At 48.0% G+C, this 25,327-nt stretch overlaps 1 protein-coding gene across 1 annotated transcript in view; it reads left to right on the top strand.

Moving 5' to 3' along the window:
* The first annotated feature begins 8,955 nt into the window (after positions 1–8,955).
* Positions 8,956–25,327, top strand: part of TRIM71 (tripartite motif containing 71) — a 71,909-nt gene continuing 55,537 nt past the window's right edge. The window contains exon 1 of the mRNA XM_038570331.1: positions 8,956–10,105. Within this exon, the coding sequence (XP_038426259.1) occupies positions 9,254–10,105 (852 nt within the window). The 5' untranslated portion in view covers positions 8,956–9,253. The remainder of the gene's footprint in view (positions 10,106–25,327) is intronic.

Raw genomic sequence — 25,327 nt, 5'->3', positions numbered from 1 at the left:
AAGATAGATCCTAGCTTTCTGGATGATTATAAGGATTAAATGAGATATTGCTTTTTAATTTTTTTTAAAAGATTTTATTTATTTATTCATGAGTGACACACACACACAGAGAGAGAGAGAGAGAGAGAGAGAGAGAGAGAGGCAGAGACACAGGCAGAGAGAGAAGCAGGCTCCATGTAGGGAGCCCAACGTGGAACTGCATCCCAGGACTCCATGATCATGCCCTGGGCTGAAGGCAGATGCTAAACCACTGAGCCACCCAGGGATCAAGGGGGTGGATTTCATAATGGATTGGATGAGAGAAAGACAAAAGTGAAGGGGCACCTGGGTGGCTCAGGTGGTTAAGCATCTGCCTTTGGCTCAGGTCATGATCCCAGTATCCTGGGATCAAGCCCCGCATCAGCTCCCTGCTCACAGGGGAGTCTGCTTCTCCTTCTCCCTCTGCCTATCCCCCCACCACCTTGTTCATGCTTGCTCTGTCACTCTCAAATAAATAAATAAAATATTTTTTTAAAAAAAAGACAAAAGTGAAGAAGTAGAGGTGGGGGTGACTGTAAAGTGTTTGGCCTGAGCAGCTGGATACTGGTGGTCCTGGGGGTTGATTAGATTTACGCTGGTACTGGTACCAAAAGGATCGTGCAATTTATAGGAAGAACAAAACAATTCCTGGAGAGATCCTGACAAGGCTGCTTGTGGACCCCTGTGCCCTCAGACCTGCTCCTGCCCTTGCCTGCCTGGCTCTGTGTCCCACCGTGCACATGCTGATCCTGGCATCTGCACCCTCAAGGTTCCTGAGTCAGTCGGTCTCTGGCCCAGTTTGGCTAAGAAGAGGCTGCTGGCGGATTGGAAAGTGGGAGGAAGGGAAAGAGCAGGGTATCTCTGCCCTCCTCTCTCCCCGTCCTGGGTAGCAGCTCCTATCTCCAGCTGTGGCTGCGTCTCTTCCGTGGCTCCAGCTTCAGGCCTGTTGTGGTTTCAGCTTCCAGCAGGTGACCCCTGAGCTCTGACCCTCTGGCAAAAATGGCAGCAGCTTCCTGCTCTCACTGACCGCTGGGTTCCATTACCTGTCCAACAGAATCTTCCCCTAAATTGCCTCTGTTATAAATCTGTGAAGTCATGTTGTTTTCCTGGTTGCCCTCAGCTGTGGGGCGACAGGCTAAGGACTTACGTGAAAGCACTCAGGCCCAGGTGAGAAGCAAACACTTTGCACAACCCCACCTGTGCAGACTCATGGGCTCCAGGTGTTTACCAGCCCTCACCTTGGGATTTGCTCGTTCTTGACCTCTGTGCTTTTGTACCAGCCACTCCCTCTGTCTGTGTGTAATAGTTTTCACACAACCGTGGCAATATCCTCTTAAAATCCCAACTCAGAAACCCTGACCTCCTCTAGGCCTTTCAACAGTGACTCAGCTGTCCAGCCTCCCAGCCCGGTGCTTTTGCTCTGCATGCACTTGCTGAAACATTGCTGGGGAGTTGCGCACTGTCTCCGACATCTGTGCTTGTTAGACTGTCCCCTCTATAACTGCTTATTCTCTTCTACTGGAAAACTTTTACACAGCCTTCAAAACCAACTTTGAGTGACACCTGGGTGGCTCAGTGGTTGGGCGTCTGCCTTTGGTTCAGGGCATGATCCTGGAGTCCCCGGATCGAGTCCCACATTGGGCTCCCTGCATGGAGCCTGCTTCTCTCTCTGTGCCTCTGCCTCTCTCTCCTTCTGTGTCTCTCATGAATAAATAATCTTAAAAAAATACAAAAAAAAACCCCCACAATTTTGAGGGACACGTGGGTAGCTCAGTGGTTGAGTGTCTGCTTTCGGCTCAGGCTGTGATCTCGGGGTTCTGGGATCGAGTCCTGCATCAGGCTCCCTGCATGGATCCTGCTTCTCCCTCTGCCTGTGTCTCTACCTCTCCCTCTCCCTCTCTCTCTCTCTCATTTCTGGCAGGTTCCCTCTCCAGATCTAGACACAAACTCCCACATTCCTGCTGCTGTAGGTTTCTGCCAAACCACACTGTAGTAGTTTCATGTGTTTGTCTCCCATATAAAACTAGCTCCTTGGAGCCAGCTCCTTGGAGGTGGGGGCTAAGTTGCAAGCTCTGGTCTGGACACCAGTGGCCCTCAGTGACTCTTCATTGGATGATGGGTGCTGGATGCATGGGTGACCATGGGTTTTCAGTGGCTACAAGCCAGTGCCTTAGGTCTCCCCAGCCTGGTCATAGTCCTCTCTTAAGGGGATTCCTAATTCCTGAGCAGACTGTTGGCACCTCCTGAGGGTGTTATCAGGTAGGAGGAAACCAATAAATGTTGTCGTCAGACATAAGCATTTTTTTTTTAAGATTTTATTTATTTACTCATGATAGACACATAGAGAGAGACACAGGCAGAGGGAGAAGCAGGCTCCATGCAGGGAGCCCGACGGGGGTCCCGGGTCTCCAGGATCACGCCCTGGGCCAAAGGGAGGTGCTTAAACCACTGAGCCACCCAGGCTGCCCCCAGACATAAGCATTTGTTTATTTCCCTATATACCACCCCTTTTTCTTTCTCCCTTTTTTTAGCTTTTATCTCTTAAGCTTACTTAGTTTTACTTACTTTTATATTTGTTTACTTTGCATTTTGAAATTATTTTATTTGTTAAAGATTTTATTTATTTATTTGAGAGAGACAGAGATAGCAACCGAAATAGCACAGGCAAGGAATCCGGAGACATGGAGTCAGAATAGCCAGGGCCAGGCAAAAGACAATGGGTCTGAAGCAGTTGAGTTTGGGTGTAGGTAGACAGGTGGTGGGCAGGGCTTGTGTTGAAGAGTGGCAGAAAGGGAGATTTGATATCGGGCATGGAGATCTTGGCCGTCAGGTTAAGCAGTTTGAGTTAATTTTTTTTTTTTTTAAGATTTTAGGGGAGGGGGAGAAAAAAATAAATAAATATTTTATTTATTTATTCATGAGAGACACAGAGAAAGAGGCAGAGGGAGAAGCAGACTCCATGCAGGGAGCCTGATGTGGGACTCAATCCCAGGGCTCCAGGATCAGGCCCTGGGCCAAAGGCGGATACTCAACCACTGAGCCACCCAGGTGTCCCAAGTTTGAGTCAAATTTAGGTAAGAGGGAGCCCTTGAAATCTGGAGCAGGTGGAATGAGTGAGGGCCTGGGTTAGGCCGAAAAAGGGAAATTTGAATGGCATGGAGATTTTCAGCTACAAAATCAGAGAGCATCTGGAATAAGAAGCTGCTCAGATATACAGTACGTATTGATTTATACATATTTTGATTTTCTGCTATGTTTGTCTTAAAAACCACCTTTACTGTTATTTGCCCCCTTATGAAAGGTAGATATTTCATTTTAGAAAATCTAGGCTGGGAGCTTAGCTTCAACATAGTGGGCCACAGGCAGCCACACTGGGGGCTTGAAGAAGAGTGACAGGAGATGGCAACTGTTAGGGAGGGAAGGAAAACTCAATTGGTTGTACAAGAGGCAGAGGGCCAGTGGAAGGCAGTGATGAGGCCATGATACATTTAAGTGGTAGGGACACTGCAGAATAATGATGATAAAAAGCTAATATTTAAATGTGTGCTTGAGTATTTACATGTGATTGGTGCTATACTAAGCACAGTACTTTTAGTAGCTCATTTATCCCTGGTGAGCTAGGTGCTTGCACCATTAAAAGCATGAGAAATCTGAGGTACAGGGAGTCTAACTAGTTCAAGGTCACACAGTAAAGAGTGGTGGAGCTGGGATATAAGCCTAGCTGAGCTCTGCACTACTTTTAACTACCACATCTGCTTATGGATTTTTTACCTTTCACATGTACAGTTCAGATATCTCTACTGTAGTCTATAAATTTCTAGGTGACTAGAGCTTATGTTATATGGTCCTGATGTGCCTATTCTGAACTCTGGGTTGATGAAAGCAGCTGACACACTTCTGTCAAATGATTTCAAGGCCAGAGTCAGGGTAGAGTCAAGTTGGCTAGGTATGTAGAACTCCACTGCACCCTTGCAACTGGCAGGATGCAGGCAATGATTCAACAGTGTCTGTGAAGCTGGTACCTCTCTACCTATATGGCTCAAAATAGTAATTGTGTAATATTTGTTTAATGTTTAAAGAGAAAAAAAAAAAGAAAAAAAAATGTTTAAAGAGAATACTCTGCTGATTTGTGTACTTAAAATTATGTAAATGCACCCTCAGGATGCTGGTGAAAGGTGCAATTTTGACATCACAACAAGCGGATACATCAAATATCTAATTAAAGGACAAGATGAAAACAGATGATAGGGATGCTTGGGTGGCTCAGTGGTTAAGAGTCTGCCTTTGGCTCAGGGCATGATCCCGGAGTCACAGGATCAAGTCCCACATCGGGCTCCTCCGAGGAGCCTGCTTCTCCCTCTGCCTGTGTCTCTGCCTCTCTCTGTCTCTCTCATGAATAAATAAATAAAATCTTAAAAAAAAAAAAGAAAAAAGAAAAAAAGCAGGTGATGATAATGTAGCCTAGCCACCCCACTCCCTACCCCGCACCCCAGGTCTGAGAGAGCAGCAATCCAATGTCATCTTTGTTTTTTGTTTTTTTAACTTATGATAGTCACACACACAGAGAGAGGCAGAGACACAGGCAGAGGGAGAAGCAGGCTCCATGCCTGATGTGGGACTCGATCCCGGGTCTCCAGGATTGCGCCCTGGGCTAAAGGCAGGCGCTAAACCGCTGCGCCACCCAGGGATCCCCCAATGTCATCTTTGAAAACAAAATAGGAGGGACGCCTGTGTGGCTCAGCGGCTGGGCTTCTGCCTTCCGCTCTGGGCCTGATCCCAGAGTCTTGGGATAAAGTCGCACATTGGGCTTCCTGCAAGGAGCCTACTTCTCCCTCTGCCTATGTCTCTGCCTCTCTGTGTGTCTCATGAACAAATAAAAAAATCTTAAAAAAAAAAATACAAATGATTTATTTTCAGGATCCAGAAATGTATATGTACCCCCTGTGTAATATTAACTAGTGGAGGGAAAACTGAAAGGTTGCTTGCTCCTCCCTTGCTAAGGAAGGGTGTTTATTAGCTAGTGGCAATGAAAAATTTAATACTAGTTTATAGCAGGGGACTTGTCTTGGACCTTTCATCTGGATAGGTGGCTCTTATTCCTCTCATGAATAAGCTATAGCCTTAGTCCAATCCTAATTTGTTCTTTATCTATTTACCATATTTAAAAGACCCTCCTGGGCAGCCTGGGTGGCTCAGCGGTTTAGCCCAGGATGTGATCCTGGAGACCCAGGATGGAGTCCCACGTTGGACTCCCTGCATGGAGCCTGCTTCTCCCTCTGCCTGTGTCTCTGTCTCTCTCTCTGTGTCTCTCATGAATAAATAAATAAAATCTTAAAAAAAAAAATCAAAACCTTTTTTTTCTCCCTTCTCTTACTTTTTGTTTTATTCTGAGCAGTTGTCCCCAGGAAACTAACCCACACACCGCTGTCAAGTTTGATTCCTGTTCCTGGAGTTACACCTTTCTGCTCCTCTAGGATGTAGGATGTCTCAGCTGGCTTTTCTTTCTTTCTTTCTTTTTTTTTTTTTTTTAAGATTTTATTTATTTTTTTCATGAGAGAGAGAGAGAGAGAGAGAAAGAGACACAGGCAGAGGGAGAAGCAGGCTCCATGCAGGGAGCCCGACGTGGGACTCGATCCCCAGTCTCCAGGATCACAACCTGTGCTGAAGGCAGCACTAAACTGCTGAGCCACCTGAGCTGCCCTTCAGTTGGCTTTTCATCTTGGTCATCCACTTGCAAACTCTCTCTTAGAGTCTTAAGACCAGGAGGACTGTAGAGGTTTTTTTTTTTCTCCCCCCTTGGCCTTTTTTTTTTTTTAAACCTTTTTAGACGATGGAGGGTGGGGCCAACCAACTGGGTGTCAGCAGGGCTGGCCGCCTATCCCTTCTGTGACCCTCTGGGGCCATCTTCCTTCTGGCAATTCTCTTCCCCCATCTGTTTTCCTCTTGTTTTTGTTTAAAAAAAAAAAAAGAATTAAAAACAACCAAAGAAAGGAAAAGAAACAAACTCTAGAAATATAACACCTCTGGAGCAACGCCAGTATGGTAGAAAATTCTATAGGTGTTTAGATTCATGTGGAAGCATGTACATGTTTACATGCAGCTCTCAAATTATGGAAGAAACTCATACTGGCAGTAGATGGTAGCAAGAGAAGCTCCAACGTAATCTTAAAGTATAAGATGTTTACTTCTCTTTCATTGGCAAAGAAGAGCTTTGTTTTGTGTTTTTCTAGTTTTATCGAGATACAATGAACATATGTTTTGGTTTTATGTGATAATAATTTTTACACTCCTTGCAGAGTTCAGTGAATGCTCCGTGAGCTTAGATTCACTCCAGGTGCTGAGGGGAGAGCTTCTAAGAGCAGCTGAGGACCTGGCCTTCCATGTTGGGCCTGCCAGGCTCTTCCTCCACCTGGAAGCTCTTCCCATCTCAGGACAATACCTATCTCAGGGCCTCAGGATGGATTTGTCCCTTTAGGGAGGTGTTTCTGCAGCCTGAGGACTTGAGCACATTTGTCCAGCTGGGTGGATTTGAGAGCTTTCCATGTTGATTTTCCCTGGAAAACACCCTGAATCCTGATGAACCCAAATTCAGAGGAGCTGGGAATGTTTATATGGTTGCCTTTATTTTTTGTTTCTTCCTGTTATCTCTTTGGTTATTTAAGCTGGATACCGAGTTTTTTTGTTTGTTTATTGAGGTACAATTTACACACAGTGAAATTTTGCACAGATCTTGAATGGCAGGCTTACAAGTTTTGACAAATGTACACACCAATGATATATTGGTTTCATTATGCCAGAAGCTTCTGTCATCCCCCTTCCCAGTCCAAGTCCCTTACCTCCAGGGATGCCTTTCGTATTCTCACATCTTGGTTTTGGACTATTCTAGAATCTCCTGTAAATGGAACCACACAGTATGAACTCTTTTGTGTTTGGCTTTTTTCTCTTATCATGATGTTTTTGAGATTCATCCAGTTAGCTGCCCATACAAGTAGAACCCAAGATGTCACTAACAGCTTGACAGTGGGGACAACTGTTCCACCCCCTGGCCTTCAGACCAGATACCCTCTAAATCCTGGGATGTGGCCCTTCTGCTCCTCGAAGTCAGCCCTTCTAGGGCCAAGCAAGCTCCTCTCTCAAAACTGCTCAGGCAGCCCGAGACACCACCCAGATGGCCGCGGGGCCATCACCGGGTAGCCTCCCTGAACAGCTGCCCTCTGCCCCCCAACCCCCATTACATTCAAAAGGAAACTGGCTCCTCCGCAGATCTGAATTCAGATTCGTTAAATTCCACGCATCCAATTGCACGCAAGTGTGTGTTTTGGTGTTGCTATTGCAGAGTCCTTAAGAAAACGTAAAAAGGAAAGAAAAAAAAAGTGTGTGTGTGTGTGGGTGGGGGGGAGAACCCAGACCTCACTGGCGGTGGTTATCGGCCTCCGTGGAACTAGGATTCAGAACGCAATCTTTTCTTTTTTAAATAAACGAAGAGTAGCCCTCCTCTCCTCGCTCCGGGAGGTTTCAAAGGTCGTCGCACCGAAGCCCGGGGGCGTTCTTCTCCCCAGCGGCCGGGAGGAGGGAGGAGGGAGGAGGGAGGAGGGAGGAGGGAGGAGGGAGGGAGCACACAAAAGCGAGCCGTGCCGAGAGGGCTAATGTTTCCTGTTTGCCTGGAACCCCCTCCCCTGCGTCCCCTCCCCCAGCCCCCTCCCAGCACTCGGGCGGAAGTGAGTTTGCTCCTTTGGAGATTAAAAGGATTCCGAATTCCAATCAGTCCCAATAACCGGCGTCCCGAGAGGAGAGGAGGAGGAGGAAGAGGCGGCAAAGCAGAGAAAGAGGGGCACGCGCGCGCGCGCACGCACTCGGCCCGAACCGGGGGGGGGGGGTCGTGCAAACCCCGGGAGGCCGGAGCGCACCGCCCGAGCGCAGGCCGGCAGGGCAGGCGCGGCCGGGGCCGGGGCCACCCGAGTCTCGCTCGGCGACTCGTTCAGAAGGAAGATGACGCGGGCCGGCAGCGCTGGCCACGCGGCTCCCGGGCTCACCGGGCTGGGCCGGGGCCGGCTCCACTGATTCCAGCGCGCCCCGGAGGAGGCTCCGTCCTCGCGGCTCGGGATCGGAGGGGGACCGAGGCGAGGGCGAAATGGCCCGATGACAAAGGAAATGTGATCCCCCTTGGCTGCCAAGGTTTCAGAGAGGACGGACGTGAGGAGGAGGAGGGGCGCGGGGCGCGCGCGGAGCTCGGATAGCATTGCACGACGGCTCGCGCGGAGCGGGCGGCGGGTACACCTAATATCTTCCCGCCGATGAATAATTCAGGGCGGCCCGCGGGGACCTGCGGCCCCGCGCTGCAGCGCGGCTGAGCCGGAGGGGCCGGAGCGCGCGCAGGAGGCGCCGAGGCCGGGCGCGGCGGGGCACGAGGGCCGGGCCGCGTGGGGCGCGCGTGCGTGTTGGGTGTCGGCGGCCGCGTCCGCCGGGCGGGCGCGCGGGAGCCTCGAGGCGCGGGGGGCGCGTGCGTACACCCGCGTGCGGCCGCGGCCGGGCCCCCGCTCGCTTCAGCCGCGCCGGGGCCCACCGCCCTGCTGGGGAGGCCGCGCCCGGCCGCGCCCGGCCGCGCCCGGCCGCGCGCCGGCCCCGAGCGCCGCGCGCCGGGCCGCCCGGGAGCCCCTGGCCGCCGCGTCATGCGGAGGGGCAGCCGGCGTCGCGCGGGGGGACACGGGCTTGGCGTCGCGCCGCTCCCGCCTTTGCTAGTCTGGGGCGCTCTCCTCTCCCAAGAAGAGCCGAACTAAGCCTGCTGGAGGAAAAGCAACGCAGCGGACACTCGGGGGCCAAATTCCGCTTCGGCCGCCGGGACTGCGACTGCACCGCGGACTCCACTTTGGGGGACTAACCTCTGCAGGGAGGGCCGCGCTCCAGCCGCTCCGGCCGCTCCGGCCGCTCCGGCGAGCCCGCTGACCCCCCTGCCCCCGCTCGCGCCTCGCGTGTCGGGACTTGTTCCGGCGCTTCGGCTTCCTAAGGCGCGCAGCCTCCGCGTCCCGGGAGGAGTCCGCGTCGCCCCTGCAGAGTGGCATTTGATGCCCGCCGCGCCCGGGAGCGGCCGAGCGGCTCTGGAGCCAGCTCCCGGATCGCCGGCCCGGCCGATGCGTGCGTGTGAGTGAGTCGGCGGCTCCCCCACCCGCCTGGCCGCCGGCCTCCGTCCTCCTCCTCTTCCTCTCTGGTCTCCTCCCTCCTCGCAGTCGGCGTGCAAATGGCTTCGTTCCCCGAGGCCGACTTCCAGGTCTGCCTGCTGTGCAAGGAGATGTGCGGCTCGCCGGCGCCGCTCTCCTCCAGCTCGTCCGCGTCGTCGTCGTCCTCGCAGACGTCCACGTCGTCGGGCGGCGGCGGCGGGGGCCCGGGGGCCGCGGCGCGCCGCCTGCACGTCCTGCCCTGCCTGCACGCCTTCTGCCGCCCGTGCCTCGAGGCGCACCGGCTGCCGGCGGCCGGCGGCGGCGCGCCCGGAGAGCCCCTCAAGCTGCGCTGCCCGGTGTGCGACCAGAAGGTCGTGCTGGCCGAGGCGGCGGGCATGGACGCGCTGCCCTCGTCCGCCTTCCTGCTCAGCAACCTGCTGGACGCCGTGGTGGCCACGGCCGACGAGCCGCCGCCCAAGAACGGGCGCGCCGGAGCCGCGGCGGGCGCGGGCGGCCACAGCAACCACCGGCACCACGCGCACCACGCGCACCCGCGCGCGCCCGCCTCGGCCCCGCCGCCGCTCCCGCCCGCGCCGCCGCCGCCCGCGCCCTCCCGCTCGGCGCCCGGCGGCCCCGCGGCCTCCCCGTCCGCGCTGCTGCTGCGCCGGCCTCACGGCTGCAGCTCCTGCGACGAGGGCAACGCCGCCTCGTCGCGCTGCCTGGACTGCCAGGAGCACCTGTGCGACAACTGCGTCCGCGCGCACCAGCGCGTGCGCCTCACCAAGGACCACTACATCGAGCGCGGCCCGCCGGGGCCCGCGGCCGCCGCCGCGCCGCAGCTCGGGCTGGGGCCGCCCTTCCCGGGCGCGCCCTTCTCCATCCTGTCGGTGTTCCCCGAGCGCCTCGGCTTCTGCCAGCAACACGACGACGAGGTGAGCGCGCGGGCGGCCTCCCCGGGGGCGGAGCGGGGTGTGCGGCCGCCGCGGGCGCGCGTCCTGCCGGCCGGGGGCCGCGGCACCGGTGCCAAAGCAAGCGGGGTGTGCGTGGGGGTCGCTCCCCGGGTTGCCTGTTCTACCTTTGGGGGGGCGGCGGGCGCCGCCCGGCAGGTCGTTCCCTGGGAAGTGTGTGCGCAGAAGGCTGGCTTTGGGGTGCTTGCTGCGAGAGACCGCGTGCGACCTCCAAGACGGGGAGTCCCTTCTCCTCCGTAGGGCACCCTGTGGCAGCCCTTGTCTCCCGTAAGAGGAGCCGGGACGAGCCAGGGCGAGCCAGGGCGCACACACAGGGTGTGTGTAGAGCTGGTCTCCGGGCGCGAGGGCTTCCCCCTCCCCTACCTCGATGGTTCTCGGGTTGAGAACACCTCCTCTGTGGATTTTGATTTTGACTTTTTTTTTTTTTTTTTAACATTTCTGTTTGACGAAACGTGCAATCCGTTGAGACGCGGGATGGAAGAGTGTGTCTGGACGTGGTCGCCGTGTACGGGCGCGCCACAGGCCTCCCGGAGTAGCGTAGTGAGGGCTCTCCCGTAGCATGTGTTCTCAGTTTTGTTTGGCAAGTTTGCAGATTGTGGTCGTTTAGGGAGGGCGTGAGCTCGGGTAGAGATGGCTGTGCGGGGGGGGGGGGGGGGCTGCGTGTGTCTGGAGACCTGGTTTCCACGTGCGCGCTTGTGGGAGACCTTGCCCATTGACCTCGCCGAGCTGGGAGTCCCTGGGGCCGCTCCCGCCTGCCCCGACTCCTAGCCCCGCGGAAACTGGTTTCCCTGGTTGGGGAGGTATCTCCATCCCGCTTTGCCCGGGGCTCGGCTGCCGGTGGAGAAGAACCAGACCCATCTGCAGCGGCTCGAACCCGGGGTTTTGAGTTCGCCCTTTTGGCTGTCGAATAAACACTTCCTTGCCTATTCTTTACATCATGTGAGGACTTCCACTTAACCTGAGCGCATTCCTGGAAGGGACCAGAAATGTTGAGGCGCTAGGTCTGCTGGGAGGGTCGGTAGTTTAAGCCATCTACCTGTAGACCCGTGAGATGTGTGTAATCGCCGCGGTCTTGCCTTGGAGGGAGAGCAGATGGCAAAGGTTTCAAAAATCCTAGTGGAAGTTGCTGCCCGCGCGTTGGAGCCGGCGTGCTGGTGCCCAACACGGCAGAGGCTTGCACAGCGCAGCCTTTTTCACTCCTAACCTGCTATTTGGGCAGGAGGGCGGAGCTATTGCCTGATGGCCTTAAGCCGGCGTCTCCTATTGGAAAAAAGTTGAAATTCTAATCTGCTTGTTGTGGGTGCCGCATTTTAAGTTTCCTTTATAGGTATTAGGCTAGGGGGCATTCTTTTCCTTCGTTTTTAAACTTTGAGTAGATTCATCTTAGAAGTTTCCACATTCGTGGGTGAATGTTTGTAGTAAGTTCTTTCATCACTTTTAGAAAAATAAATGAGCTAAAATGCCTATCCTGAAGCCCAGGAATGAAAAGATGGAGTCAAATCACTTGAAGATTTAGGGTCAAATAAATGTGTGTGTGTGGGGGGGGGGTCGGGTAATGAAGGGAGGGAAAGAGCGTCTTGAATCCGCCAGTTTCCCTCCTGGGAGGGGCCGTTGATTGAATTCCCCCTCCCAGCAGTTGAGTTTAAATGTCAGGTTTTATTTAAATTACTCCCCGTTAGAGATCCACATTCATTTTATTTGGGTGAAAATAAAAGATGCTCAGCGTTGCCAGACTTGTAAAAGATTTATACACTTTTAAAATTATAAAACTATTCAAACGGTGTAGGCGAGTGTAAAGTGAGAAGTGAGGCTTGCCTCTCCCTGGAGGTTCCTGGATGCCCTGAAGATTCACTTTGTAAGTTGTGCAATACTAGATTGAATTTTGGCAAAGATGTTAAGATGTTACATTGTTGTTAAACTAAATAATTCTTTAGAAAATGAAATTTTTTGTTTGAGCAGAATTTTGCTTCCCCTCTTTTATTTAAAGAAGAAAACGTGGAAATTGATTTTTGGCCCTTTCATCATCTCTGCATTTAGAATGCTAGAAATTTTTAGTTTAAAGTTGAGAAACCAATGCTGTGAATAAAGGACCAAAATATCAGGAGAGAAAGCACCAGGTTCATATAAGGGGTCCCACCCACAAATTCTCCCTTCCTTTTTAAGATGATCAGCAACTGCTTTGGAATACTCTTCTTATAAAAAAAACCATGCCTCTGACTGGAAGGTGACTGTCTTCTGTTTGATTGTGATGGATGGAATCTCTAAACCCAGTTTTCTGTGTGCAGAGTCTACCTCGTTTTTCAAAAGGTGTTTCTTTACTGAGTTGCCTTCTGTGTCGACAGGCGCCATTAAATAATTCAGGGTCCTCCCTGCCTTACAGTGATGCCTCCTGACCTTGGAAGGAGGCTGGAACCCTGGCTTTCTCTCCCCATTTAATTTTGGGGAGGGTGCCTCCAATAGTTGGGACACCCAGGGATGCTGAGGCAGGCAGCAGGATCTCTTTCCCCACCGCTTTTCTTAAGCATCCCCCTGGATTGGCAAGGAGGTGTTTTGAGAACTTGATTTAAAATGTACCTGCAAAACCTCAAGTGAATTGTGTTTTCCTACAAAATGATAAAAGATTCGTGGCTCATTTAAAAAGACGTAGGTTGGGTTTTCCGTTCGTTTTGTGCCCACAAGGGTCAGTTGGAAGGCCTGCAAGGCCGCAGGCCCCAGGCGCAGCCAGGCCGGGAAGGACGGTTCCGCGGGCGGTGGGGGGAGGTGGGGGGACGACGGCGCGGCGGTCAGGACCGGCGGGGGCCCGGGGGGTGGTGTCCGTTCCCCCCCCCCCCCCCCCCCCCGGCCGTCTCGGTGGTGGGCACGCGCGGGACGGTGGCCGCTCCTCTCCGCGCGGGCACCTGAGAAAGGGCACTCGAGGAAAGGCTGTGCACGCAGTTTGGGCAGAGTTGAGTTCAGTGCGACTTGAACAGGCTGCTCCAGCTGCCTGAGGGTTGCTCTTCATTGTATTCTCGACGTGTTGGATGCCAGCCCTTTGCGGCTCTGGAGGGATGCTGGAAGCTCAGACCTCGGGGTGGGGGCGGCCAGGGTGTGTGTTGTGTGCCAGAGGGCTGGGCATCGGCATGCGGTAAGTGGTGGGAGGCAGAGTGAGGTGTGAGCGTGTTCTGTCCCCAGGAAAGGTCCTGTCAAAGCAATGTGGGGCTGTGGGGGTGACACAGTTGCCCTCTTGAGCCAAGGGCAACATTGTAGCTCAGCCCACTGACCATGGCAATACTGTACCCAGTTAGGCAGGGCCAGCAGGAGCTACTTTCCTGGGTCTCCAGGAAGGAAAATGAAGTGCAGGTGCTGAGATAATTTATATTTAGTCCTTGCGTTGGGCTTTAAAAAAAAAAGACTTCCTACAAATATAATGTCCTAGAATTCTAACCCAGTATGATCCCTGGAGATTGACCATCCTTGGCTTGGACTACTGTCTTTCCTCAGGAAACCACTCAGACCACTTTGAGAAAGACCATTTGCGGCCTTAAAATTGGTTGTGGAAGGAATTCTTGTCTTGTGTCTTATTTTGAGTAAGTAATGGTGAATGTGGGGATATTACCAGTACTAGTACCAATGTATTTTACAGTCCTAGAGTCTTAATTTTTTTCAGGCAAGCACCTCCAGTGTGTGTGTGTGTGTGTGTGTGTGTGTGTTTAAACCATGTATGTGCTATGTAGATTAATTATAAACTGTATATCAAAAGACATAAGAACAAGAGGGGGAAAATGAATAGAAATTGTGTTCTAGTATTTCTTTGATCTGCTCTACAAGATTTGCCGTGTATGTCTTAACACCTACATCTCCTCTATTTGCCAGATAATCAAACTTTCCACACATACCTTGGAAATATTTGGAGCTTGATGCTTTGAATCCAGTTTAGCAAGTTGAAGTCTCTTGAATTAATTAAAAAAAAATGCTTGATGAAGATTTATGGAAGAGAAGTGTTCTTTTTTATATATATATATATATACCTTAATTCCTTAGCCTTGAATGTAATCTGTGCACTCTTAAAATTTGCACTGGAGTGTGCCTAGCTTGCCATTAAAGTGCATAGGGATGGACTTTACCAATGTGGATCCCAGGGAAGTGAGCCATGGCTAGTTTGGCGAGGCTGTTGTGGTATCAGGAGTCTGAGGAACCTTTGATTTCTTCTTCCTAGAACCTAAACTGCACTGGTTTTAGGGTTGCATAGACTTGTGTTTGGTCTGCAGAATTTTTATTTCCAATGATCAGAAACACATATTTTGGAAACAGTGAAGATGTTTTATGAAGAAAACAAGTTCTTCCATTGGTACTACTATACATTCTTTATGATTCAAATATTTTCAAGTTAAATACTAAGACATGGAATAAAGAAATCTGAAGGGATCCCTTGTCTCTGCCTCTCTCGCTCGCTCTCTGTGTCTCTCATGAATAAATAAATAAAATCTTAAAATCTGGAAAGATTTGAAGATAGGAGTAAATTTTCCTTTTTTACACTCCCAATTTTTCCTCCCACGTTAGCTACTTATAGATACTATTTTAGAGTCCTTTCAGATTGCGGGACACTAAAACCAACATTAAAATGTATGGTTTCCTAAAGTGCTACTTAAAATAGAAACAATTTCTTGTATGTAAAATTTTGAGCATAGCTGTTTAGCTTTTTATGTTGTCGTTTTACAAACATTGTACATATATAGAAAGGAAGTTTAGCTTTTGGGGGAAGCTATAAATGAGGAGGTGAAATCGTTAAAATGCTTTTGTTGGTGGTTAGTTGGCCAGGAGACCAGGGTTTGTAATTTTTCCTGATTAAAGAGAAGTTTTAACTTATCAATTCTATGCCTTTAAAATGTAACCCTCCCTTCCCCAATTTTATTTTCTCTGGTGCTAACTTAAAAGTCACATGGTTTGCTTAGTCTTGCCATTTCTCCACCTCAGTTCCTCACACAGGGCAGGGTTTATTTTAGATGCATTCATTCTTAGTGAATAAAGGACCATTTTGGTGTCATTCTTCGTGACACTTAAGCAAAAGGTTGAGAAGTATCCTACCATGCAGGCGATTTCAAAGTAGTGTTCCCTCCCCCCCCCCAACACTAACAAAGAGTTAGAGGCTTGGCCCAGTAAGGCTGTTTTTTTTTTTTTTTTTTTTTTTTTTGCCATCTCTTATTTTGGAAGAGAGCAAGAGAAAGACATTGGTAAAGAATTACAGTTGCCTAAAGGGAGCAAGATGGCCACCCATTGCAGCCCACTCTTTTCCCCCTTCTCTTGACCTTTCAAGCATTGTGACTTGGAAGAGGAAGCCTGATCCATCTTTCCTCTTCAGTTGATGTGACCTCGTGCTTGTTCAGTACTAAATTATTCCTCTCCCTTTGAGGTTTTGTCTATACCCACAAACCACATTGACTGAAACCAGATTGAGTATATTGACTGACAAGAACTGCAGAAAAATTGGAGAGGGATGGGGGCTTGAATGCTGGCTACTTATATCAGACACTATTGGACTTAAGCCTTGTTCCAGTGTAATTCTTTCCTTCTGATGCCATCTGCCATCTCCAGCATCCCTCCTGCTTTAGGTAGTTGGCTTACCATTGGCTTTGAAGGTAGGGTGCAGTGAAATGCCGGAAGACCTCAGTTTCTGAGTTTCACTTCCTACTGTAACCCACCTGACATTTGGGGAGATCCATATTTAATCTGAAGACTTTGGGCCAATATTTTGTTTTGTCCTCCTTAATGTGGAGTTTCTCCCAATCTTAGTTCCTTACCTGAACATCAGATCCCACCAAGTGAGTTCTTTTTAAAATGAATCTGTGTGATAATCCCAGTTTAATGGCCATAAGGCACCACAATTCGTAGCCAGTTGTAATTTGTTCAAAAATAAGCTTTTTCCACACAGATGCCCTAAGGAACTGGTAACCTTTAGCGATAAAGTTACTGCTCTCAGTAACGCATTAGCAGATGAAGTGTTATAAATATTGGGCTTGGTCATGAAAAGGGGGATAATTCTTGATTGTGATTTATCCAGACAAACTTCTGCAGAATAGCACATTCTGCCAACATTAATGGAATTTGAATGAAACAGAGCAGTGTACACAAAAGAGAATGAAGTGGGTCAAGGTCAGTTGTGAAGACTGAGGGCATTCTTTTGTGGCCCTGACACCTTGGGGAATTTTGAGGGCCCTTGAATGAGCCCTGGACCCTGAGCTGGTGAGGAGCGGGTGGGAATAACAGGAGCTCCTGTGCCTTCCTAAACCTGTGTCAGCAACTGTATCGATTAGTTGTTACTTCTGGAAAGCTTGGCCAGCCATTTCCTTCTAGCCTTAACCACTTGCAGTTTCAAAAGTTTTTTCTTGAAATGTCAGTGGGTTTGGGGAACTACTTTCATACTCTTTTTGACTAATTGGGATAATTATGAAAATGCTATTAAGAAATCTATATACAAACTCATGACCCCGAGATCAAGAAGTGGCATGCTTCTCTGAGCCAACCAGGCACCCCTAAAATAAAACCTTTTAAAAAAATAGACACAGATTTTGCTGCTGAATATGGTTCTGAGCACTACTTCAGCACAGATGTTTTTGAAATGAGAATTGTGACTAAGCTGGCAGTCCTTATTAGGGTGTGTTTAGACCACATCCACAAATTTGGGTCAGGGCCCTCTGCCTCTCTGGGATCAAGGTCAGAGGGAGATCTTTCTTAGGATCATCTATAGACTTGTACTGAAAATGTAGCCACAGGAATATATGGACAAGTGTGGAGCAGAAATATGGATGTGGTAAAGAAAGTTTTAGCAGTAGTTTCCTATGGAAGGATTTCTCTGGTTTGGGATGGTGAAGTTGGTTCCTCCAGTGTTAGAAGTGCTCCAATGTTGCTGGGTACAGAAGCCTGAATGCTGTTACCCAGAAGCTTACAAGATTGAGCACATCTTTATTCCCTCTGTTTTCCTATTGTCAGAGTCTAACCAGGGACTCATCAGGCCAAGCAGAGATGTGGTTTCCTCAGTCCCTATCACTCCCCCCCACCCAAAGTCATGAAGGGACCCAAGGAGTTTGGGTTTGAGGCTGAGACAACAATGGCTCTGCAAGCATATAGTTGGAAAGATGGCGTCCCATTTGGGCCATTGCTTCTAGCAGGCACCACCTGACCTGATTCCATATGAAACTTCTCATGGAATGTGGGGAGGACCTCAGACTAATAACCAGAATGTGTTCTGGCCAAAGTTAGCTGTGCCGTCCCTATCAGTGCAGTGAATGTCCCCTGCACCTAGCTCACAGCTGACTCCTGCCAGCGGGTTGCACTACCGACAAGCCTCCCCACCCTGCATCCAGCTCTCACCAGTTCTGTGCTAACCAGGAGAGACTGCTCTGTCTGTTCCCGAATCTTTTCAAGTCCCTTATACTTTTTTTTTTTTAAGATTTTATTTATTCATGGGGGGGGGGGGGGGCAGAGACCTAGGCAGAGGGAGAAGCAGGCTCCACGCAGAGAGCCGGATGTGGGACTTGATCCTGGGACTCTAGGATCTTGCCCTGAGCTGAAGGCAGACACTTAACTGCTGAGCCACCTAGGTGTCCCCATGTCCCTTGTACTTGATGTAATCACACAGTTTAAGGAAAAATGAGATGAATGCAGAAAAATTCTATGAGACGTGACTTGGTTAAAAAAAAATGTGTGTGTGTGTGTGTAGGTCCTGGAGAAACAGCAGAATAGCCTCCAGTCCTTTCCCTCATGGAGTTTACAGAGCCGTTTAGGGGTTGGGATTCCCTGCCTTCCCCAATGGCCTTGATTTGGTTCTGACTCCTAAGTGGAGCTGCTGCTGGTACACAGAGGGGACTTCTGTGGATGGCTGCCTCCTGGCTCTCTGGTGTGAACTAGACTGTCTGGTCCATTATGGCCCTAATCTTGAGTGAGGAGGAGGGAGGCTCAGTAGAAGCTGCAGGAAGGAACCCTCCCCCCCCTTCCCTGCTTTTCCTCCATCTCCTTAGCCTTGAAGATGTCCAGAACCACCACCCCAACCCCATGCTTTGTCTGCAGTTCATGCTGCAGAACCTTTGATTGAAAGAAGGCCTGACTCTGGTGCTTTCTTACTTTGGTGGTTTTTTTTTTTTTTTTTTTTTTTTTTTTGGTATTTGTTTATTGAGTATAATTTACATACTGTAAGATTCACATTCTTCAGGTGTATGGTTTTGCCCATCTTGGTGAGATTATACAGGGTGTGAAAACTACCGTAGTCAAAATGCTTCCATCACTTCCAAAATGTCCCATGCCTCCACCTCAGGCAACATGGATCTGTTCCCCAGGCCTGTGGGTTTGTCTATTCTAGAATGTCAGAGAACAGAATGACACAGAGATGAAGACTTTCAAGTCAGGTTTTTTCACTTGGCATACTGCAGCCAAGCCATCCACACTGCTGCCTGTGTCCACAGTTCCTCCCTTTTTATTGCTGTAGAGTTTTCCACTTGCTGCATAGTTTTCCACCGTATGAGGTACCACACTGTATATAGTTGCCAGCTGAAGGGCTCTTGTATTTCCTGTGATCGTGAATCTTTCCTGCCTGGAATATGTGCAGTGCTGCCTTGAATGTGGTGGTCCATTTGGTCCAGTCTTGTCTTGGAGCGTCTAGCACCCCTTCTCATCCAGCAGGTGTGTTGTGGGTGACCTTGTGTGCCTTTGAGCCTCAGTGTCCCCATAACTATAGGGATGGTGACTTTTTTGGGGGGGAGGGGGGATGGTGACATTTATGCTAGACTGCCTGGGCTGACTTTTGAGAATCAAATGAAGTATTTTCTGATAATAAATTGGAGTGTGCCTGTACATAAATATAAGTGAAGAAATTTGGAAGTGTAAAGTGAAGGAATTTATTTGGGGCCAGTGGAATCACTGCCTAACTACCTGCCAGTGCTGCTCTTTTTAAATAATCCTTCAGAATTCCCCCATCGCTTGAATTGAAGTACAGTTGACACGCAGTATTGCATTAGTTTCAGGTGTACTGCAGAGTGATCGGACAACTATATGTTGTGCTACCTGAAAATGTAGATCCCACTTGTTATACAGCACGATTACAGTACCATTGACTATATTCCCTGTGTTGTGCCTTTCACATGACTTCTTCATTCTGTAACTGGAAGCCCGGACCTTCCACTCCCCTTCACCATTTCCCCTTGGTTTTTCTTTCTTTCCTTTTCTTTCTTTCCTTTCTTTTTTTTGTTAGCTTTATCAGAGTTTTTAGGGATTTAGAGACATATTCTAAAAGGAAGATTTGTTTTACCAATGTAATTGGACTTAAAAGCCACATAGGAATAATAATAATAAAAGTAATAATCCTAGCTCAAGTCAGCTATGGGCTAACTCCAGTCTGTGGAGGTTTGAGGGAATCTTGGATAGAATCCCCACATAGTATGGATGAAGTAAGGTTTAAGAATCTACCCTTTTAGATTCAAACTTCAGTTGTAGGTTGAATGTTAATAGGGGAGAAAGTTTTTGTGTTAGGATTTATTATTTTTTTATTCATGAGAGAATGAGAGGCAGAGGGAAGGGGATCACGACCTGAGCTGTGAAGGCAGATGCTGCTCAACCACTGAGCCACCCAGGAGTCCCTGTTAGGATTTATTCTTCTTAATAACTTGGAAAGCAATTCTGAAGGGGCAGCAAAATCTCTGCTACAAAATGTCTACTAGCAAGAGATAGTGGTTAATTCTAGACATTTGGGGCTTTCCACAATTGCTATTAATTTTGTAATTGTATTCACTTTAAATGTAGGATGCAATACATAGATGTGTCTTTTATAAGACACTAAGATATCTTCATCTGCAGCATCTTTGCTTTACTCTTTATTTGCTTACTAAATTGTGTGTTTTAATACTGTTAATTATTTATACAAATATTACTAACAAATATATGCAAAGAAAGGCACTACAAATATTTGTGCATGTCAGACTGAAAGTTACACTTCAGATTTGAAGTTTGAAAATAAAATTCCCTCTCAAGGAAGATTGGTGTTTATATTTGTTTTTTTCTTTTTTTAGCATTCATATTTTTATTTTTTGTCCCTTTGATCGTATAAGGTCTACTGCAGAACCAAGCACAATAATTTAGCAACAGCCTGCCCAGTTCATCAGTGCCTATTTTGTTCTAGCCCCATATAATTTACTTTCAGGTATTTGTGTGTATATGTTTGTCAGGATACAAAACCAGTTCTCCTCCACTCAAAAAGGCATGAAAAGCAACAAATAAGTGGGAATAAAGTTAAGAAACTGTGTGCAAGATCAAATTACGAAGATGAGGAGAGGGGAGACTAGACACCCAAGGTTTAGGGAAAGAAATGGGGTGTTTGGCTCTCAGGTCCCCATTGTTGGCTCCTAACAGTTATCTTGTGTATCTTGATGGAGAGGGGTATTGCATGGGGTAACCCCAGAATGTTCAAGGTAAAACATTTTAGGTTCAGCAGATAAGAGAACAAAAGTCCAAAGCTAACTTGGAGGTCCCTGTCAAGTCTGCCAATCCCTTCTCATTTTAGTTTCCTTGACTTGCGGGCAGCTCTTGTAAGGGCTGTCCCTGTATGAGGGCCCTCATCAGCTCTTGGTGCTGGAGACAGGTTTGTGCGCAGTGAACAAAAAAGAGGAACCCAAATGAATGAATATGTAATAAAAATTATGGAACATTGGCAAACACTTGATATGGGTGGGGGGGTGGATGGGGAGGTAATCCTCTTTCTAAAAATTTGTATTTTTGGAGGGCTCCTAGGTTAAGCAACCCACTCAGTTTTTGACTTGGGTCATGATCCCCAGGGTCATGTGATCCACCCAAGTCACTCTGTGCTCAGTGGGGAATCTTGCTTGAGGATTCCTTCCTAGCTCATGCCTGTGCAATGAGCACCTTCTCTCCTGTTCTCTCAGATAAGTAAATAAATCTTAAACTGTATTTTTTAAAAAAGATTTTATTTATTTATTCAAGAGACATAGAGGCAGAGACACAGAAGGAGAAGCAGGCTCCTCGCAGGAAACCCAATGCAGGACTCCATCCAGGGACCCGAGATGGACCCGAGATCACGCCCTGCTCAACCCCTGAGCCACCCAGGCTTCCCTTAAATTGTATTTTTTTTTTTTTTTTTTTTAAGATTTTATCTATTCATGAGAGACACAGAGAGAGAGGCAGAGGCACAGGCGGAGGGAGAAGCAGGCTCCATGCAGGGAGCCCGGTGCACTGAAGGCAGGCACTAAGCTGTTGAGCCACCCAGTGATCCCCCCTTAAATTGTATTCTTTTAACAACATTGAAATTATTTAAAAATTTCACAGCACTTGTCATTTGGGGTTGTAATTTTTCTGAATATGTATATGCCTGTGACTGTATTTGACCTTTCATTCTTTCCAACTTACCATACTCAGCTTGTAGTTGCTGGATGCATGGAGAATTGAGCTTTTCCTCAGGGCTACCTTGTATTCTATTGTCAGGAGGTGATTTGGATCAGTTATTCTAATCAAGTAATACAGGAATATATCTAAGTTGTGATTATCTGCAAAAAAATTTTTTAGAGATTTTATTAGAAAGAAGTGAGCACAAGAGCTGAGTGTCGGGAGGGGGCAGAAGAAGAGGGGAGAGCAGGCTTCCACTGATCAAGGAACCCAATGAGGGGCTCCATGCCAGGATCCTGAAATCATGACCTGAGCCGAAGGCAGACGTTTAACCCACTGAGCCACCTAGGTGCCCTATCTGTAAAATTTTTAAAAAGCGTATGCCCAGTGCTACTTCTTTTTTAAGTGTCATCTCAGTTTCTGTGCGTTTTCTTCTAAATCCTTTTAACATCCATTGACACACACATTAGCCTATAGAAATGTGGTCGTAAAAACATGTAGACGTTTTCTTGTACTGACTTGCTGGTCATTAGTGCTCTGAACTTGGTGTTAATAATGTGGGATTTATTTAGCTGTCCTCTAATTTGGATTTTCTCTACATTTGTCCATTGCCTTCACCATGCTTGTCCTGTGTCCCTGGTACTTTTGGAAAGAAGATCCTGTCCACCCCCAGCCCTGGAATTGCTAGGACCTGAGGGGTGCATTTGAAATGTTAATTTGCTCCTGAGAGCCTGCCTCCTACCAGTCACATTTCCTTCCCGCCCCACCAGTCCTCATTGCCATCAATCTAATGGGAGAGAAATGGCTCATGGCTCGTCCTGTTGTTTTACTTTGCATTTCCGGGATACTGTGAGGCGAGTCTTTTCATATGTTTATTGGCCATTTGTGTTTCCTCCCCCAATTGCCTCGGTTCCTGGGCCTCTCTCTCCTGGGTTTAAAAAAAATCAATTTGTTGGCATTTTGGATAAATAACAGTACTAGCTATCTGCAGAGGATTTCTTCCAGTCCATGTTTCCTTGATTTAGTTTAGCCTGGTAGATATTCTACATTTTTATGTGGTTGGCAATAGTAAGTCTACATTTCATGTCTCTAATCCTGTTTTAGAATATATTCTTGGTGTATCATATGAGATGGGATTTACATATATGAGCCTAAAAGCCAGTTAGCAAATAATCTTATTTCCCTTTTTTTTTTTTTTTCTGAACCTCACATTTGTGGGAAACCTTTCTGAATGTAGCTGTTGGCTGGGGGTGAAGAGTAGGCATATTAAGGCTATTACCCTGTGAATGCCAACTGGCTTGCAGTATATATTGGCTGAGTGTTCATGATTTTGGGGCAATTTGCCAGTGATGTCTTAAAATTTTTTTTTCGATATGCTCTGTTGCCCCTCTTAAGTGGCTAAAAAAATAAAACTCGTTAATTCCACTCCCCACATGTAACTACTGATAGTTTGGATTGAATCATTGGTCACATTTCTTAGGCCTATATAACATTATCTTTATGATAAAACTGTTTCGAAGTGTCATTTATCTGTATCCTGTAGTTGCAGTTCCGCATTCTGCTTTTTTTTTTTTTTGCATCTGATCATACATCTGGCATATCCATGTATGACAAAAAAATACACAGGTCATTTACTCATCTTTACTGAGATATAGTTTTAGGCACATTCAAATGCACGCATTTTAAGCACACATCTTCATGAGTTCTCACAAATTTATATACCACCACCACAATCAAGACAGAACATTTCTGCCATCCCAGAAAGTTCCGGTGCTGCAGTAGCTTTTAGTGCTAATCTCTGGAGAATTTGGTCTGCTGCTTTGGTCATGGGTCTTGATGATTTATGGAAACTGGAGTAAGCCATAGGACTTTAAATGTGAGTGAATCTCTAATGATGGAAAGTTGCAATATCTGATGCCTTGGTTTATTGCTGATGCAAAATAGCAGTAAAATGCCCTAAAATCTTTACCTCTGAGGCATTTTAGCCTCCGAAAGCCCCTAGTGTCTCTTTTTCTCTTTTAAATCTTTGCTGTTCCAGGGCCACAATGCAAATGGCCAGGGCACATTGTTTTCCAATGAGCAGATGCCTGCTGGGAGGCAGATTCCTCCAGGATTGCTTGGAAAACGTGGAAGTGAATTCCATCCAATCAATACACTTCGCTTTGAGCATCTGCCTGGTGCCTGGTTCTCTCCGGGTGTTTAAGGACACAAAGGACCAGAACAGAGGTTGCCTTCTGGGGACCCTTACATCAGTATAATGGGAAATAGAATTACCAGGGATTTTTTTGGCACCATGGTGAACAATGTATGTATAAAAAGTACTAAATTATATTTGGTTAGGTATTAAACTTTAAACGTTTTTTATGCCCCCCCCTTTAAATTCAGGGGCTCACAAAGGGTTTGCAGTGAAGGCTTAATGGCAGAGTGGCAGCTTCCTGTGTTTTTCCAGAGGGAGTGGTTATAGGGGAGCTAAGCGTTGTACTTGGAATCTAGGTCCTTGGTAGTGAACACTTAAGAGAAAGTTCATGGCTTTTCCAGGCCTGCCAGGTCAGTTGGAGGTGACAGGTTGGTGACTTCCATTCCCAAAGACTCTTCTTTGAGAAGACAAAAAAAAAAAATTGGTTTTGAGCTTCCTGGAGAATTTATAAGGGAAATTTCACTTATGGGGTGAGGGCAGTTCATGGACCAATTGTTATATATATCATTTAGTACTGCCTTTAACTGGAGAACTTTGCAGTAGGTTTTAGACAATTTCCTTTGTGCAGAATGATTGAATTTTCAGATTAGAAATTTTCTAAACTGGATAGATTTGAGTGTTGTTTGTGGGGAAGGGGTCTCTAACAGCAGGACACTATTGAGATTCATAGTTTCTCTACTTTTCCTCCTATCTAGCTCATACACTTTGTGTGGTCTCTAGCCTCCAGGGAGAACCGGGTCTGTTGAAGTGTAGGTAGTCATGATCTGGAGCTGAAACTGAATAAGGGTTGGATACTGTTGGGCCTGGTTGCAAGGCGTGAAAACACACTACCCCACCCCCATCCCTGACCTGTTGAGGGTCTTTTGGGGGGGTTTCCGGTGGGTGGTGCCCAGGTAGAGGGGTGGGAGGACCACCTGTGTTTCAGGAAGAAAGCTGGGAACCTTTTGAGGAGCTAACTCTGGGCATTTGAAAAACATGGAAGCACTTTGCTGAGGAATCCATTGGTGATTAGAACTTTATCTGCAAAGCAAACGTTCAGCCAATGTTTACGGAGTTCATTCAGACAGGCTCCAGGGAGCTGTAGGGCCCCATTTAAAATTGATTGGGGATGGTGAAAGGGGACTTTCATGGGAATACAGTCACCCTTACTCTTGGAACCACCTCTGTCCTCAGAGCAAAAAATCTGTAAGTCTGTCCCAAAACTCCTTTGAAAGTCCAAGTGTCCCCTGCCTTTGAAGCTATCTGGCTATCTGAAGATCCTGTCCATTGTGCTGTCTACACAAGTGGGTGCCCCAGCTTTTGGAGGGAGGAAAGGTCGCTTTCCTCAGTTCCTATTCCCCACCTACTTTCTACTTCCAAAGGTCCTGCCTGACTGGAATCTGCTTGGAATCCTCATTTCTGGGGATGCATGCAGGAGCTGTAGTTTAAAAAACAAGCCAACAAAACCCACTTTCCATGTTTTGAAGGACAGTAAAATGTTTGCATTGGTTACTGTAAAAGCCAGTTCATAGCATGAATACAAAGAAGACCCTGAAGATAAAGTTAATAATTACATTCAGAGGTTTTGGCCTGTTTCCTTTAGAGATTTTTCTCTCTTGACCTTTACTCTAACATCGTGCTTAGAGACT

This window comes from Canis lupus, chromosome 23, assembly GCF_011100685.1.
Source record: "Canis lupus familiaris isolate Mischka breed German Shepherd chromosome 23, alternate assembly UU_Cfam_GSD_1.0, whole genome shotgun sequence".
Classification (NCBI taxonomy): domain Eukaryota; kingdom Metazoa; phylum Chordata; class Mammalia; order Carnivora; family Canidae; genus Canis; species Canis lupus.
This window is presented reverse-complemented; position numbering and strand designations above follow the sequence as displayed.